General features: G+C 40.3%; 1 protein-coding gene across 2 annotated transcripts in view; it reads left to right on the top strand.

The window, feature by feature from the left end:
* Positions 1-11,805: 11,805 nt before the first annotated feature.
* CABCOCO1 (ciliary associated calcium binding coiled-coil 1) overlaps positions 11,806-18,185 on the top strand; it is a 55,796-nt gene continuing 49,416 nt past the window's right edge. The window contains exon 1 of one of the 2 annotated variants that reach the window (XM_062634005.1): positions 11,806-11,931. In XM_062634005.1, the coding sequence (XP_062489989.1) occupies positions 11,914-11,931 (18 nt within the window). In that variant the 5' untranslated portion in view covers positions 11,806-11,913. The remainder of the gene's footprint in view (positions 11,932-18,185) is intronic. The other variant, XM_062634006.1, reaches the window with a different exon arrangement.

Here is an 18,185-nt window from a genome sequence, read left to right as displayed (position 1 = left end):
AGGGATTGTTTCTAGTCTCCATTACAGCTATCTCTGTTAAAGGCTAGACATTTCTTTCTTTTCTTTTTCTATTGTTTGTATTCTAAAGCAATTAGCTCTTTGAAAACTGTTTTTCCTTTCAGCTGGGGACAGATTCTACTTCTTCTTACGTTTTTAGTGTTACTAGGAGCTAATACGCCTTTGCTTGTGCTGACAGAAGTGTACCACTGTGCTTAGACTGCAGGTCACCTTGTAACTCAAGGTCTGCTTTGGCACATTACCAATCTTATTCTTTGTAACACTCAGGAGGTAAATAGGTACTTTTATAGATACTTAATATACAACCAAAGTTAGAAGTCTGTCTTGCCTTGAGAATTCTAACAGGTTTAGAGTGCTAGCATGTTGGGAATAGTCCTCGTACATTCACATGCCAGCAATTCTTTCTGGTGGAAAACTGAACTTTGGTGGGCTATGCATCTAAACTGAACATTGCTTGGTGGACTGTGCATCTAAACAGGCTTCATGTTGCGGGTGGAGGTTACCTCAGCACACTGACAGTTTGTGTATGGTCCTGGATCTGCTGCAAAAATCTGTTAGGTTTCTTCCTACCATGTATTTCAGATCACTGAAGAATCATCACATCATCATACAAATGATCAGTGCTCATTTGAATCCAGGAGGGAACTACATGTAGAAGGAAACTGCATATGTGCAATTTCAGAATTTTAAATGGGAGCTGCTGCTAACAGGCTCATAGGAAAATCCTGCTACATATACTGAGGTGAGGAAAATACCTTTATAGATTAAAACATACAGATCAAATTTTTCTGGAGAGCTCAGCAGCATTAATCAAGATGGAAAAAAAACCAAAGTTGCATTAATTATGCATGTACAAAAGTCTGGAAAATGTGGGATATCTTGACATTATGAGAAAAGAGTATGATGTTCTATTAAATATTTAATTTCCTTGACACCCCTCCTAATAAACAAAAAGCTAAACTGTGCCTGAACTTTTCAAAATGCATATGGACTCAGACTAAGTATGAACATTTTCAATCTTAAAGGTATAAAATTGAGAAAATGGCAAGCAATCAGAAATAAAAGTTACATTACACTACATGCCTAACTATTGTATCTGTAGTGGCCACTACTACTCCTATTACAATACACAAGAGAATTTGAAAGCATTTAGATTTGCTTTTTCAGCTGACAGTCTGCCGCAGGTGCTGCACCATTATAAATAACTATTCAGCTGTTATGCATTATTGTCTAAATCACCATTTTGAACCTGAAGTATAAGCTGTACAACCCATAGATCAAATCTAAGAAATTGGCTCTTGTTTACAATGTAGTTTTTTTAAAGGAAGAAAATACCCAGTAAATCAAACTCGCAAAGAATTTTAATTATGCTATTTGCTCCTAGGAGCAGTGTTACAGTTTTACATTCCAACACAGTGTGCATGGGAAATGAAATACACAACACCTGTTAACAATACATACTCTGATGAATGCTTGGCCAAAATTGGTTTCTGATTTCTTTTTTTAATTATATAGGGTGGGGAGAAAGAAGATTGAGTCCATTTTTCCATAGCTGTATAAATATTATCAACTTAGTGTAATGATTTACATGTTACTATTGTCAGATGAAATCATACAGGGAATTTTTTCAAATGGATATAAAACCAATTATAATTACCATTATTACGTGAGTGATAATGGGATTCATGAATAGCAGCAAAAGGTGTAGGAAAGACTGGAAAAATGGTTTCCATTCTAATCCCCTATTTGCAGCCTCTGATTTTTAGTTCTTATTTGGCATCAAAAATTTACATGGCTGAGTTCAACTTTAAAAATGCTTTATTTGGACTGCATTCAATTTCTCTGTATTTTCAAAAGATAACTTTTTACTGTGGCTATGAGAGAAAATATTTCTCTTATGTGTACATAAAACATCCAGTTATATACTTTAAAATGAGGCAGAGACGGTTAAAATTTAAATAGTCATTTATCAAGGGTAATGTCTTCGTTGGCTTGCATAACATGGAAAATGTAGTTAGCAAAAAGTATCACATGATCCATGTGACAGTGTAAAAGCAAGGGGTGGAAGGAAAATCAGATTGTGCTTGATAGACCCAGGAAATAAAACTTTAACTCAATTTTGTGTAAGAAAGCCTATAATCATCTTTTGAAGCTAAATCTGGTTTTGGAGCTTCATCTTCTTTTCATCAAAGACATTTTCAAAATTTACATCAGAGGAAGTAAAGAGGAAGAAATCACACTTGAAAGAGCATACCTGATCCTTCCATTTCTGGGACTTTCCATTTTTACTGCATTCAAGTTCTAATTGCTAATTTTATAAATAAGTAATGGCTCAGTCCTACCATCCCTATGCAAGGGTGAGCTCTGGATTTTGCTGTAAATTGATGAGCTGCTGTCCTGCTCTGGTAGCTGCAATGCTGAGTTCAAAGAGCCCTGACTAGGGATGACAATGGGTGGGTGCATTGCTGGTTGTGAGAAAACTGAAAGGTTGAGAACAACTGGAAATACTGGTCATGCAGCTTAACAAAGCCGCATCCCTCTTGAAGACAAATGCTTTCTACACAGAATTAATTCCCAGGGAACAAAGGAAGTTGTGGCCTTTACAAAGTACACAAATACTTGTACATAAAGTCTGACTTGCAGCTCATGTAAAGAACATGACAAACTTCTTAATCTAATTCGTTAACTCTAAATAATGTCCTTTCAAATGCCATCCCCAGAAGCAGTTTCTATTGGAGCCATTTTTTCTCCTTTTGCCACAGATTGCTTTTAAAGAATTATGGGAAATGACAACAATAGAACCAAAGTTCGATTTTTCACAGATGAAACTACAAAATGCATGGAGTAATGTAATCCAGTCAGACAAGTGATTAAATTATATCTTGGTTGCAACAATGCACCACTGCTGAATGTCAATAAGAATATGTTCCCTTCTTCAGAGCAAAAATAGTATTTGCTGTTAATGTAAATGGTTCTCTATGTCCCTGGCAGTACATGCACAGATGCCAAACAGCATTAAAATTTGAGCAGAATCTCATCCATTTTGTTTGCAAGGAAGAGGAAGATTGTGTTCACAGATGTTAAAACAAGGAGGATTCATTTACATTGCTTTGCCATAATGAAACTCCATTAACTTCTATCATCTTCCTTCAAATTTCTCTTCAAGTAAATGAGAAATGAATAAGCTCATGTTCAAGGAACACTATCAAACAGTGCACAGAGATTTCATTCTGCTTCTAAATTTCCTAGGACAAGCATCTGCTCCCTGTGGACCAAAATATACTATTAGTTTTTGTAACTCAACAGCAAAATATGCTATTGTTCTTTATAACTCAACAGTCAACAGAGTATGTCTGGTGCTCAAGCTGAAAGTGCCCCATCTTTGTCTTCCTTTGAATTTTGAGTTCCAGGATTCTGAAGAACTCAGGAATACGTTAGACAGGGTTAGGATAATTAGACTTTCACTCTCCAAGAGGCTAATTTTAGATTCCGCCTCAACTAAATCAATAAATTATTTTAATAAATACCTTATGGAAGCATTTGACCCCAGTTCTAGAAGAACTCTGTGAATGTTCCTTATGACATCACAGGCAAAGCTGGTGTGCAGTTAAAGTGATATTCTTAGCACAAATATGTGTGCTGGCCTCGGGTCCTCTGCTCAATGAGTTTCATTTTTACAAGGGGTAATATACTTAAGCTCTCTAGAGCTCTGCAAATTCATTTTTTACATGCAACTACATAATCTTTTTGGAGTGCATATGGACATTAACTCCTCCTTGCAGCTCTCTATAAACATCTGCTTGCATAGAAGATATTTCAAATTCAGAATCCAGGAAGGAAAGTGCTCCCAGGACTGATTACTGAGTTATATACTCTTTTATTTTAATGTACTCTGCCAAGATGAGTCCATAATCTCAAATGAGTCAGGGAAGAAAAGGGGAAGGACAATAACAAACAGCTTCATTGTAATTTTAACCATATTGCTTGGTGATCACAGAATAACCTTTATGCTTAGATATTTAAGGAGACTACATGGACACATTCTTCCTGAGCATGCTCATCCACTCATTGGGATTTGTACTCTGTGATTCCAAGTACACAAGGAGAAGATGCATGTGCTGTCTACCCAAATTATATTACTTGGTTCTGGTGGCAGTGACACTTAGAATATTTTGCTAGGCTGCACAGTGACAAATTTCACTCTCTTGAATAGACCTTGCTCTGTAAAGTGGAGATAGACTTGCCATATTGACTCTCCAGGTATTGCTGTGATCCTGCTCCAGGACATCATTTAAACATTATGTTCTGTCCCAGTAATTCGGGTTTGCCTCAATTATTATTTTTTACTGAAGTAAAAGAATATTGAGACACCTTGGAAGCTGTTTCTGTAGTTCAACAGCAAAGGTCACAAATATACGAATAAAAAACATAAGAGTCAATGTAAACTGGAAATAGTGACAAGCTTAAAGTTACACATGCATCCAGGCATAAAAGTCAGTGCTTTTTAGTTTAGTTCAGTTTAGAATCATAGAATAATTAGGGGTGGAAAGGACCTTAAGATCATCTAGTTCCAACCCCCCGCCGTGGGCAGGGACACCTTACGCTAAATCGTGCCTCGTCCAACCTGGTCTTGAACAGTGCCAGGGATGGAGCATTGACAACCTCCCTGGGCAACCCATTCCAGTGCCTCACCACCCTAACAGGAAAGAAAACTCCTCCTGTTTAAGTTTTAACCCGTTACCCCTTGTCCTATCACTACAGTCCCTAACAAAGAGTCCCTCCCCAGCATCCCTACAGGCCCTCTTCAGATACTGGAAGGCTGCTATGAGGTCTCCACACAGCCTTCTCTTCTCCAGGCTGAACAGCCCCAACTTCCTCAGCCTATCTTCATACAGGAGGTGCTCCAGTCCCCTGATCATCCTAGTGGCCCTTCTGTGGACTTGTTCCAACAGTTCCATGTCCTTTTTATGTTGAGGACACCAGAACTGCACACAATACTCCAGGTGAGGTCTCACAAGAGCAGAGTAGAGGGGCAGGATCACCTCCTTCGACCTGCTGGTCATGCTCCTCTGGATGCAGCCCAGGATACAGTTGGCTTTCTGGGCTGTGAGCGCACACTGAAGCCAGCTCATGTTCATTTTGTCATCAACCAACACCCCAAGTCCTTCTCCACAGGGCTGCTCTGAATCTCTTCTCTGCCCAGCCTGTAGCTGTGCCTGGGATTGCTCCCACCCAGGTGCAGGACCTTGCACTTGTCATGGTTAGACTTCATGAGGTTGGCATCAGCATGTCAAGGTCCCTCTGGATGGCATTCCTTTCCTCCAACCTATCAACTGAACCACACAGCTTGGTGTCATCGGCAAACTTGCTGAGGGCACACTCAATCCCACTGTCCATGTCAGCGACAAAGATGTTGAACAAGACTGGTCCCAACACTGATCCCTGAGGGACGCCACTCGTTACTGGTCTCCAGTAGAACATTGAGCCATTGACAACTCTTTGTGTACAGCCATCCACCCAGTTCTTTATCCACCTAGTGGTCCATCCATCAAATTGATGTCTCTCCAATTTAGAGACAAGGATGTCATGTGGGACAGTGTCGAATGCTTTGCACAAGTCCAGGTAGATGACATCAACTGCTCTACCCCTGTCTATCAGTTCTGTAGCCCCATCATAGGCGGCCACCAAATTGGTCAGGCAGGATTTCCCCTTAGTGAAGCCATGCTGGCTGTCACCAACCACCTTGTTGATTTTCATGTGCCTTAGCATGCCATCCAGGAGAATCTGCTCCAAGATTTTGCCAGGCACAGAGGTGAGACTGACTGGTCTGTAGTTCCCTGGGTCATCCATTTTCCCCTTCTTGAAAATGGGGGTTATATTTCCCTTTTTCCAGTGGTCGGGAACTTCACCTGACTGCCATGATTTCTCAAATATGATGGCCAGCGGCTTTGGAACTTCATTCGCCAGCTCCTTCAGGACCCACGGATGGATTTCACCAGGACCCCTGGACTTGTGCACGTTCAGATTTTTAAGATGGTCTTGAACCAGTTCCTCTCCTACAGTGTGTGCAAGGTCTTCATTCTCACAGTCCCTGCATCTGCCTTCCAAGACTTGGGTGGTTTGGTCAGAGATTTAGTTTAGTTTAGTTTAGTTTAGTTTAGGGGTTTCGTTTTGTTTTTTTTTTTTTACTTTTCTTAAAGATGGTTTTGTAAGTTCCAGTACACAAGCCAACTTGTGCCTTGGATAATTATGGTCTCTCTATTGAACATCCTCCCCATCCCTGTAATTTCAGCTGGATGTATTTTTTCACTTACTGCCCTGAATTGTTACATGTTATTCTAAAAGCTGGTTAACATCATATAGAGAAGGTGGCAAAAAAATCAATAGAGCTTCACAACAGAGACATGACAGAAGTAAAACATGAAGTCTCTGGAATAAATGATGTTCCCATTTGAGGGCAAAAGGGCAAGGACAATAGAATCAGTGAATTTTTTTTTTTTTTTTCCCCAGGCTTTGCTATGTTATTAAGATGCAACAATAGTTTCAGGCTTTTACTTTACGCAGTTGTGCCTGTCTATCTTCCTTAGTCTGCCAACAGAATGAAACAGTACTTCAAATTTAAAAGTCAAGTTTTGACTTATCAAAATGAAATTTAAAGATTGTTTGCTCAAAAGACAATGTCCTTTGCGTGGAGTTCAATATTCTAGTTCATGCAAACTTCTCAAGATTAATGGTAGTTTATATCTTTAGGACAGACATAGAGATGGGAATCTGAGCTCAAAATGTAGTCTGAAAAAAAGAATATGTACATACTTATATAAAAATAATACATATATATGTTCAATATATATATTTTATATATAAATATATGTAAAATTATATTTAACAACTTTCATATCTGTTTGCCATTATAATATATTTTTGGTTATTTCTTCTGGTAATTTTCCTTACTACATTAATTGACATTTTCCATACTAAACAGCATGTCCCCGTGAAGAATATAGCTCTCATTCAGTGAAATTATGCTGTCCTATGCACTCACAATAAACCCAAAGACCTACATTAAGCTTATGTTAAATTGTTTGCTCATTGTCACCAGTATACTCATGACTGTACAGGATAGAAAGTCATTTCCTGTCCCCAGGGGCTTAGAGTCACTCAATGGTTAGCACTGTTCTTTTTATCTCTTGTCTTGAATTTGGTGATCCTTAGTGGATTATTCTGGTCTGAATGCTGACTGTGAGGAGCTGTTTAGACCTACAGAGATTTTGGTTTTGTTATAGTGATTGCTCATCTTGGATGCAGGCATTCTGAAATAGCTGGGCTCTTAATTACCTGCTTTATCTTATGTATCAGGTCGCGTAATTTAGAGTCTTGAACTAAAAGATACTTAGAGCAAATTCTACACTTTCTTCATCCATAATGATAACATACTGCATGTTATATGCACATTTACATTACTTCTACATAGTAAGGGACTGTCTTGAACTACTGGGTTAAATAAATTCATATTTCTTCCTGAAGTTTGTGTTGGCAAGTAAAAATACAGGTCCCCTGGAGATGAACTGTATGTCCTTTTAAGTCTTTTCTATCTGATTCTTAGGATTTCTGTGAACCTCAATTCAATTTCTTGGCACTAGATATAGCAGTCTTTTGGCTAAGATCAAGAACAGAATCAATCTACTATTTGCTTTTATCCTCCATTGAGCCACTTCTCTTTATGGGGAGAGGATAATGGAATCATGGATAGAGTACATGCTTTACTTTCATTTCTCTGCATGCATATTGTTTTCAATAATTGAAAACTTATGATTTGCTAAATTTAACTTGTACTTTCTTATAGCTGGGCCAAGTACTAATGTTACAAGTCACTCAAAATCACTATCAAATCACACAGAAATTTTGCCTGCCTATTAATGACATAGTGAGAGGTTCTGAGCTAGATCGTATTGAAGTATAGTGAACTCAAAGAAATAGCATCTCTGGAAGTAACTCAGGACTGACCACCCTGCTGCTGATACACTGAAGCAGTTATCCTCTTGTATCTTATTTTAATTGGATATTGCCTTAGAAATTGTAGGATTATCTTTTTGCTTTAAAAGCAAGCTTCTCTGACAACCTGGAATTTATGTGTTTCTTTTTCTAGTGCATAATCATGTCCTGAATTTTTTTCTGAAGGTATATGATATGTAAACCAGCAGAACATTACCTAGAGGGAACTGTTCCCTGGATAGGGTATCTGTGATGAATGTTAAAAAGGAGCCAGGAGAGGATGATTAATTACTATGTTAATGCACCTACATATAATAATGTATGCCTCCTTATTAAGAGCCATGGAGCACTAGTGTACTGTTGCTTTCACAAATTGCCCATTTGTTACTAAGAGGGTCAAACCCAAATACAAGATCTCCATACATGCCCATGTTTTCTTCATCCTTGTCCCACCAGTCAAGAATATAAGCAATTTGTTGTCTGGAGGACTGGCTGCCAGCGGAGCTATATGTCCATCTGATGTTGTTTTAACACACAAGGCTCCACTAGGAATATCCATCTGCTTTTCATCCTGAATTTGCCTATGTATAATTACTGTGCTTGGTAATGCTTAACTAAAGGTGAATAGAAACATGTTTCCAACTGAATGTTTTCATAGGATCCACATCAGTAGGAGGATGTGTGAATAGCCCTGGAGTTTAGAAAAAATGCTTTTAAAAAGGTGCCTTCTGAAAATTCTTTTATTAACTTGAATTCATTAACTTCATCTACTGCTGAAATGCAAGGATTTGTGCAAACAAGTAACAAAATCAGACTAAGTCACCTTTGTTACTAAAACTTTGTGGAGGACTGAGTGGAGTATTTTGGAGCCCTCTTGCAGCTGCTGGTTTTGTTCCAGTTGCAGGTGGCCTGCACCATCAAAGCCCAGTAGAGCTTCACAAGCAGCTCTGACCTTTTTTTCTCTTCTGACATGGCCCTGTGTTACACAGGTGAGCCTGCTCCCTCCTCAGAAGATGTGATATTGTAAGTAAGAGGAAAGTATTTCTGGGAAGACACCAGTGAAGTTCACTGTGTAGGGAGCAGCTTGGAATTGCTTATATTCTTGATGCTTCACTGCATCATTAGCAAAATGAAAATCTAAAGACTCGATGAAAATCGAGAGCAACCAGCCCAGAAAACTGAACTCTGGTAGCTTCTCAGGTAAGAAGAGCAGCAGCAGCACTTACTGTGTAACACCATATAACGCCAGATTTTCAAATATGGTCTGTTCAAATTACAGACACTGGAACAGACACTTTCATGGAAACTTTACAGCTAACACAGCTACCCAGGCGAGAAGAAGGAGCTCTGCTGCAGTTCTTTTCTGGAGTGTCTGCAACCATTAACAATCATAGAAAATCTACTGTGGTTACCTGTAGTAGGAAAGGACTAGATCAGAGCATTAAGATCACTACTTTTGCATTGCACTTGCAAGTCCCACATTTGAAGGAAATTAAAAAGCCACCTTAAATACTCATTTTTGCATACAAATGTAGGTTTTAAACATGAAGAAGCCACATGAAATTAGAAGGAATGGTTTAGTGCCCCTGTTGAATCTTTGTTGGTGGTGTCTCTTTTTATATCTAACCTTTGTGACATTGATAAATTTAAATTGAAAAGTTGGAAGTTTAGGAGCTCACTACTGAAAATGTGGAGTGAGCTTCAGCCAGTGCTCAGCTTCAATCAACCTGCTCAGTGCGGGTTTTGTGTAAGAAAGAATATATTCCTTTAATATTAGAGTAAGAGAACTGAAATTAGCTCCTTCTAAGGGCTTTGAGCCCCCACGAACATTAAAAATGTTCATGGAAGTCAGTGGACATTTTCAGTACCAGAGGAACGCAGGGTTAAGTCCAAAATCTACCTATTACTGACTAGATAACATCAGAATGAACGTACATAATGTTATATTGCACCAAATATCACATTTAATTCCCCAGCTTTTACACTTTACTGTGTGTGGTGCTTGCAGCTCTGAATAATGTTATTTGGTTAGATTTATATACACAGTAAAAGGGGAAGTAACTGCAGCTGTACTGCTGTCAGCTACAGAGCACAACACAAACTGTAGGAATTCACAGTGTGGGCTCTATTTCTTTAAAATGCTATGAATAATTCTACAAAACACTGCAGAATCCAGCTCTCTGAACCTCATTCAAACAGATTTCTGACCCCTTTTGAAAGCACAACTAATGTACATGTGTCAGTGAGGGTCAGGGTGTCTGAGCAGGAAGAAAAGTTATGTACATGTTGAATCTCGCACTATGTATCAGAATCTTCTTGGGTAATGGGCAGGTTCTTGTCCCTGGTGACCCAGCTAAGACACAGGCACTGTATTTAGTGGCTTGCACATTTTAAGAAACTGATGATGGCAACCTCCAGCAAGTGGGCAAACTGCTCAGAAATAGTAGTAGACATTGAAACAGCTGCAGAAATCCCAGAGAGGTCTTTGCTTTATGTGGGGTACTGCAAAGAAATAGTTTTGTCGTAACAGTTCCATCAGCACATCAATAAACTTTGCAAAATAGTTTTTTCTTTGTTGTTATTACTATTCACCACCAAATGCTTGCATTTTGAGCTTGCATGTGCTATTACTCTGAATTGTTGCTGCTGCTGTGAGTCTGTATGCAACACAATGCTGACAATGTTTCAGCGTATTAGTCTACTAGTATTCCAAGTTAAAAAAGACAAAATAGGACAAAGAGGAAAAACAATAAATACTGATGCATGTCATAATGAAAATGCAGTTCAGTCTCTAAGTCTTCTTCCACTTACTATAGCATGTAAATTGTTCCTAAATTGTACATGAAATATGAACAGTTAAGTCCAGATCCTTAGCTGGAGTAACTCTGCTTCCCTCCATCGGTCCCAACAGACACGCTGATTTATGCCTGCTGACATCTTAGCTATAATAATTGCTGTTGACATTCTTGGACTGTATTTAGGTTTAGGTTTTAGTTTGAGTAGTTTTCAAACAGCTGAAAATTTTGGGATTTGTCAAGAGTAACTGCAGGGAGAACTGCATGATGCTATCCTTCTAACTGCTATTCAAACAATGCTTACAGTAATTACTGGCACTATTTAGACTAGGGAAAGCTAAATTAAAATGGGCATGGAAACACTGCTTTACAGTGTGCGATGTTCCTAAGACATCTCCTCTCCTCACGCACAATGCAGCACTGGTCACTGAATCCAAAGGCAGACATGGGCACAGGCCCTGAGATGGCACAGCCCTCATGGTCCAGCAGTGCCTCAGACATCGTCTGCCACCATCTCGCCCAGACTGCGTCTTCTCACAGATTGTATGGCACTGTTTTTCAGCTCACCACCTCCTCGCGCTCCTGCGCCCGCCTTCCAAACACCACCTGTGATGTCTGCATTGTCAACTCTGCACTTCAGTGGTGCTAGCGACTGGCTGGACATGCTGCAAAACCTGAGAGGATCAGGTGGAGCCGTTAGGCTGATGGACCCCCCCTCAAGCAGGCCCCTTCCTAGGTGCCTTGCCACCGGTACCGGTAAGCTGCATCCAGCGTAGGGGCTGTGAAGGCAGCTCACCGCGGCCCTGCCTGCCCCAAGCCCCATGAGCAACGCAGGCCTACTCTCCAGTCACTTGACACACAGGTCCGCCGAAACCCTGCTCCCAAACCACCGCTGCTGTGCCGGTGCTGCACTCGGGCAGCCTGCGAAGGGAAAAGGCCGCCCGTTCCTCCCCATGAGACCATGCGGAGTGCGGCCGCAAACCCACCGGAGAGCAAAAATGGCGCCGGGCCAGGGTGAGAGCTCACGGGGGAGGAGCTCACCGCCGCGCCAGCCGCCAGGGCTCCGCCCCCGTTCCCTGGGCGATGGGGACGCTGACCCGCGGGCAGCATGGAGGAGCTAGGGAAGGTACTCCCAGGGCTGCTGCGCGTCTTACGGGCGTTCCGCCGGCGTCGGTTCACCCTGAGGGACCGGGGGGCGGTGTAAGGGGCCGCGGCGCTAGCGCCGCTAAGGCGGCATGCTGCGGGGCAGGGCTGGGGCCTGCGCCCTCTCCCCGCAGTGCCCCGACGCTCGCCGTCTTTGCACCCTCTTATTTTTATAGTGCATTTTAAATATCTTCGCTGAGCTTCGGAGAAGGTAAAAAGGGTGGGGTATTTAAAAATGCAGCGTGGGTATACATACCTGCGTAACCTTAATCCCCAAGAGAGTTTAAGGGGGGGCACCCGCCCGACACAGCGGGGCAATTCCCCCCAGAAACGCCCGGAGGCTTCGGCTGGTCACGGGCCCGGCAGGGTCCATCCCCTCCCTCGCCTCTCAAATGCAACTGGTGAGCTCCTCACCCACCTTCCAGTTCTCCCACCATGCTCGCCGGTTTTCAGTCAGTTGTGGACTCTGATATATTGCTATTTTTTGGTTTATTGGGTTTGTGTGCCAAGGTTTGAGTTGTAGGGAGGCTACGGGGGTGGCTTCTCTGAGAAGCTTCTAGAAAGTTCCCCCATGTCCAGCTGCATCAATGCCAGCCAGCTGCAATGCAGGCCTGCTGCTGGCCAAGGCCAGGCCAATCAGCAACAGTCGTATAACAGGTTTCAGAAAGGGAAAAACACCCACACAAATATAGGACCCACACTGGAGCAGTTTAGGCAAGACTGTCTCCCGTGGAAGGGACCCCACTCTGGAGGAGGGGTCCTGCCCTGGAGAGGAAAGACTGGCAGAAACAATGTGTGATCAACTGACCAGCACCCCTATTCCTAATTCCCATGTGCCATGGTGGGAGGAGGAGGTAGAAAATCTGGGAGGAAAGTTGAGCCTAGAAGAAAGAAGGGGGGGAAGATGTTTCAAGATTTAGTTTTTATTTCACATTACCCTACTCTGATTTGATAATAAATTACATTTATTTCCCCAAGTCAAGTCTGTTTTGCTTGTGATAGTAATTGCTGAGTGATCTCTCCCTTCCCCTGTCTTAACCTTTCATTGTATTTTCTTTCCGCTGTCCAGCTGAGAAGGGGGAGTGATAGAGCAGCTTTGGGCATCTAGTGTCCAGCATGGGTCAGCCACACCACTTTGCTTATTTGTAGTGGTAGGAATCTCATAATGTTTGTTGTGGGGAAGGTGTACAGTTTCCCTTCAAAGAGAAGTGAGGGAGCAGAAGCAAGCTCACACCTTGCTTCTAGTAACATCACAGTTGTCTTTCTCACCTTACATTGCCTTAGGTAGTCACAGTGCTCTAGAGAGTTTCATAAACCCATGTCATTCTCCTTAATGTTTTCTTTTATTTTTTTTTTGGGGGGGGGGGCAGATTTTTTTTATTTCTTGTTTTGGGGTGTTTTTATTTGCATTGCGGTTTTTAACTCAGATGTCAGAGGTGTTATTTCTGACAGGCAACTCCTCTCATGCTGCATGTCAAGAGAAACATAGAAGTTATTCCTCCCAGGAATGTATAAAGTGTTGCATCAGCTCAGAATTTCTCCCTCAACTCTGTATAGTTGTAGCTACTAGAAGATAATTTGCTTCTAGTTAAATTGCTTTGTTTTAGATGACTGAGAAGCTACTGTGACTGTTGTGGAAGTAACTGCTTTCAGCCAGTGTAATAGTTGCATCTGTTGGCACAAAGCTACCCCAATGGTTGTTGGAAGAAAAGCTCAACGTTTAGGTTTCCTTAAAGAAATAAATTCTCTTTCATGTAAAATCTGTTATTACGTATTTTAAATGTTTAATGAAAAATATATGCATCTTTCACCATATTCTCTGTTAGTGTTCTCAGTACATATTTTGGCAGTTGGAACAGGGTAATGCAGTCAGTTAGATCATAGTAAAAGGATACAAGGCGTACTGTATGGGAAACAACAGGCTATCAAAAGTACATTGTACCTCCTTCTGAAATATACCACTGAAATTATTGTCAGTTTTACTTTGTGGCTTTATAAAAAGAATCTTCAGAGGAACTCGGTGAATGTTTTCTGGGGGGTTTCTTTGGTGTGGGTTTTTTTCTTTTTTTTCTTCTCACATATGTTGTGTTCCTCATGTATTTAAATTGGTTTTGCACACTAGGTAACCTTTGTGATATTTCCTGCTATCCTTTATGATTTATTTTTGTGGTAAGATCTGCGGATTTGTGCAGTTTTTATAAATTAAATTATATAGTCTCTAGCTTTGGCTGAGGCAAGCTTTTCAAGGTCTATTTCTAAAGCTGTAGGTAACACCATATTATACCACTATTTTTTGTTATATTGTTTCTTAGATCTTGAGATAATTCCTTTTGATTTAAATTGAATATTTTTATAATTGTTCTGACTTGAAATTACATTCAGTAGAAAGTATGTGGGAAAATCCAACCCCTCATCTTAGCAAGTCTTGCTGATGCTTTATTTTTAACAACATTTTTTCCAGTATGTAGTCTGCAGCTGTGAAAATATCAGTAAAGTTTAATGTCATAATGCATTTGGTCATTCATAAATCTTGATGCTTGGACTGTGTTAAATTTTTGAAATATGTTTTGTTATTATGAGGACACTATTGTTGTCTCTTGTTTATAATGGTCCTCTGCAGGCTTTCTTTCCATATACATTTTGTTTTTTGCGTTTGACATATCTGCATATTTCTTTTTTTCAGTGTAGTTGAAATTAGTGTTACTGTTTTTATTTCATTTATTTGACAACAAAAGAAATATTAGAACTAAAAATAGCAACTATTGATTTCAACTTCCGTTTGTGGGAACGGACAAGTGGGGCCTTTTTAAAACAAACAGGAACAGTGAACACATTTAATGTATTTTTGTTTCTGCCATAACTATTTATGTAGACAGCTTCAAGATTTTCTGCTTCTGCTGAAGTATTTGACAGCTTGATAACAAAATGTGTATAATAATGCAAATAACAGCCTGTGTTGCTGGTGTGAGTTTTTTTGTTGTTTGGTTGTTTTTTTGTGTGGTGGTTTTTTTTCACCCAGTCCCATGTTGATTAAAGTTGTAACTGATACGCAACACTCTTTTCAGTGTACATCTGTACTGCTGTCAGCAGTATCGGTCAGATTGAGGTAGCTGAACTAGCTTTAAATAAACTAGCTCAGATACTGGAAACCATCTAGGTATAGCAGGCAGAGTTTAGTCCAGTCTAATTTCACTGATGGAGTGAAGACAGGAGGATCTTGGGTTCCTTACCCTCTGGGTATTTGCTATAATTTAAGAGATCTAGTAAGCTATTCCTTTGTGAATATTTTTGATAGCCATGTGTCCACATTTTGCAAAGTGTGGTGGTGTATTGTCAAATGAATGGAAATAATACTATCTTCAGTGACTGCAGAGGGCTCATCCCAAAGGACAAGCTTATTTTGCCTCAGGGACACTGATGCTAGTTTCTATTGCTGTGTTTCAAGGTTTTTCCATCCTGGAAAGGCCCTGACCCAAATCACAGGGATGAATCACTTTGGGCTTGGGGTTTTGAGAGTTCGTTCGTCCCCTCCCCATGCCAAAGACAGTGACTTTTTACAGTTTGCTATATAACTATACCACTCTTCTGCTGATATTTACTGCTTCAGTGAATAATGCTGAGAGATTCAAGGAAGATCTTACTCTTCTGTTTTAGAATATCTGATTTTGTATTTTGATTTGATGCTGTTGACAAGGGGTGCTCAAAGCATTTGGAATAATGTTTTGAATGTCCAGAAATATACATTTGAAACCGCTGATAATTCTTCGAAGGAAAATAAAACAGTAACAAATAATTCTTTAGTACTTTGTATTTAAATAGGTTAAGTCTACTGCTGGGAGTGTGTATTGGTAGGATTGGTTTGGCTCGGGGATTTTCCTCAACACAGGAGGATTAGCATTACCAGAATTAACTCACCTTGGATTACCTCAGTCAGTCACTACAGTTAACAGTGAAATGAACGATAAATTCTTTGACATCAGTGAACATGTGTATAAAATACTTTCTCTTTGAATTTTCGGTGGTAGTTAGCTAGCTATCAAAAGACAAAACAGTATTCAGTCAAAATAATTATAAGCTTTTAGCCATGTGTGTGTGTAGGTTCTTCCCAGACAGAAACTTTCCATAAATACAGGATTATTTAAATGAATAATGGACTTTCACAATTTTCTTAAATTACAGAAACACTGATATTTTAAAAATTAATTTTCTAAATTATGTACTCCTATAGTTCCTCATTAGTTATTTGGAACAGAAAATCTTACTGAATACCTGTGCTTGTAGTAGACAGTGGTGCCACAAATCCATCCTTATGAGCAGTAACAAAGATAGTAATGCATTATTGGGGGTGTTGCTCCTGGGTATATCATTGAAGATGCTAGGTGATGAAACAGGAAGCATTCACCTTGCCTTGTGAACTCTTGGATTTTGATGTGCATATTACAGAGCCTTATCTGCGATACTGAGTTACAACAGCTTGGATATCAAAATGCAAACTTTAGTTGGTCAGAGAATACGTTTCTAATGCTAGAGCACCTTTAAGTGTGTGACTGAGTGCAAGACACCTGGAGTTATTTTTAGATTACCTTTTGTCATCTTATACAGTTTATATATTGATGTAATACAACACTACATACTAAGACTTCAGCAAATTTTCCCAGGGTCCTTGCTGTTTGTAATTCAGAGAACAAGATGAGCCTTAGTGTCAGCATGTTAAGTGTGCTGGGCCTGTCAGTATGATATAGGTTAGAAAGCTTCATACGTAAGTAAACCAGGTACATACTGGAGGCAGGAGAATTTTAATATTTGGACAAGCTGTTTCTGACATGATGGATGTTGCCTGGTACTGTTCAAAAGCAGTGAGAAATTAGTTTGGGTAAGATTCTTGGGAGTTCAGATAAAAAGTTGGTTTCCGGAATGTTAACTAACCTATTCCTTACAGCATGAGGTGTGAGGGGGAAGGAAAACAGACTTTTGATGCACCTCTATTTACAGGGCTACAGCTATGATCTTGAACGGTGGGGGAGTGTCATGGAGGTAACTGATAGTCTTGTGGGAGGAGCTTTGTTCTTACAAACACCTGGCCTGTAACAGCAGAGAAGCTGAAAAATAGCTTGATGAGAACAAAACCGTGATACCTTGAACTTTCTTATGTTTTTCTTACAATGCAGTGCTAAATTCCCCATCCTATACTGATAAAGTCCATCTGGGGTGATACCTGTTGTTAATCAATATTGTAGCCAATTTCGGTTTAAAGTATAAGTTTTATTAAACTGAGTAAGCGATAGCAGATAAAACAGCGCTGGGTGCGCCGGGGAGTCCTCCGCTCCGCCCAAGACGCGCACACGCGATCCCTGGGAGGCGGTCCTTTATCTTTTTCGGTTCAAGGCCCCAGCCAATCCTGTCGCCCCTCCTCACCCGGATGTTGACATGACTCTTCCCTATTGGTTCCCTTTGTTGCAGGGGGTCTCATTACCGAGAAGTTTCGGGAACTTTCGAGAAGCGTCCACTGCCAGCCTCCTCACCGTCGCAGCCCCCTCCCCTCAAGCGTTGCAACAAGACACCACTTCGAGCCACCCAGCCCCCCTTTTCTCTCTCACAATCCTGTGCAACAATACAACTGACCTCCCCCCCATTACTTACAGAGTACAACAGAGTCAAAAAGGCCTGTTGTTTCACATAACGACAGCCACAGGGAGCTTCCCTCCCCCCAAACTTTCTGATGAACAAACCCCACACATTACACCTGTAAAATGTTAACATTATGTTTTAGAAGAAGTGTGGTCAGTAAAATGTTGAATGACTGACTGGTAATATACCATTTGTGTAATGATGCAAAAATACATAGTAGAGTATCCTATGTATTGAACAGACTCAGAGAGATGAGCAGGTATTAATTCATTTTTCAAAACATCAGTTACTCCTTTAACTCAGTTAACTTCACTGCTTCTGCTCTTGTTCAACAAGTTTCTAACACACTGGTCACTTCAGGAAAGTGTTCATGCTTTTCCTGATTATTGAAAAATATCTTTCATTAATCATATAATATTAGCATGTTGAGCTATTCCTTTTGTTTTGTTTTTTTGTTGTTTTTTTTTCCCCCTAGCTAGGGCATGCAGCTTCAATTACATCAGCATTACTGACTGTACAAGTACTTCCTCTTATACTGCAAGAATTATTGCTGTTAAAAAAAAAAGCAAACTCTAACTGTGCTAACTATGTGAAGGGAGTCTTAGTTTA

This window comes from Pezoporus occidentalis, unplaced genomic scaffold, assembly GCF_034315485.1.
Source record: "Pezoporus occidentalis ecotype Australia unplaced genomic scaffold, CSIRO_AGI_Poc_V1 ctg41, whole genome shotgun sequence".
In the NCBI taxonomy this organism is placed as follows: Eukaryota; Metazoa; Chordata; class Aves; order Psittaciformes; family Psittacidae; genus Pezoporus; species Pezoporus occidentalis.
Note: the sequence above shows the minus strand (reverse complement) of the source record. Positions and strands in the feature narration are given on the sequence as shown.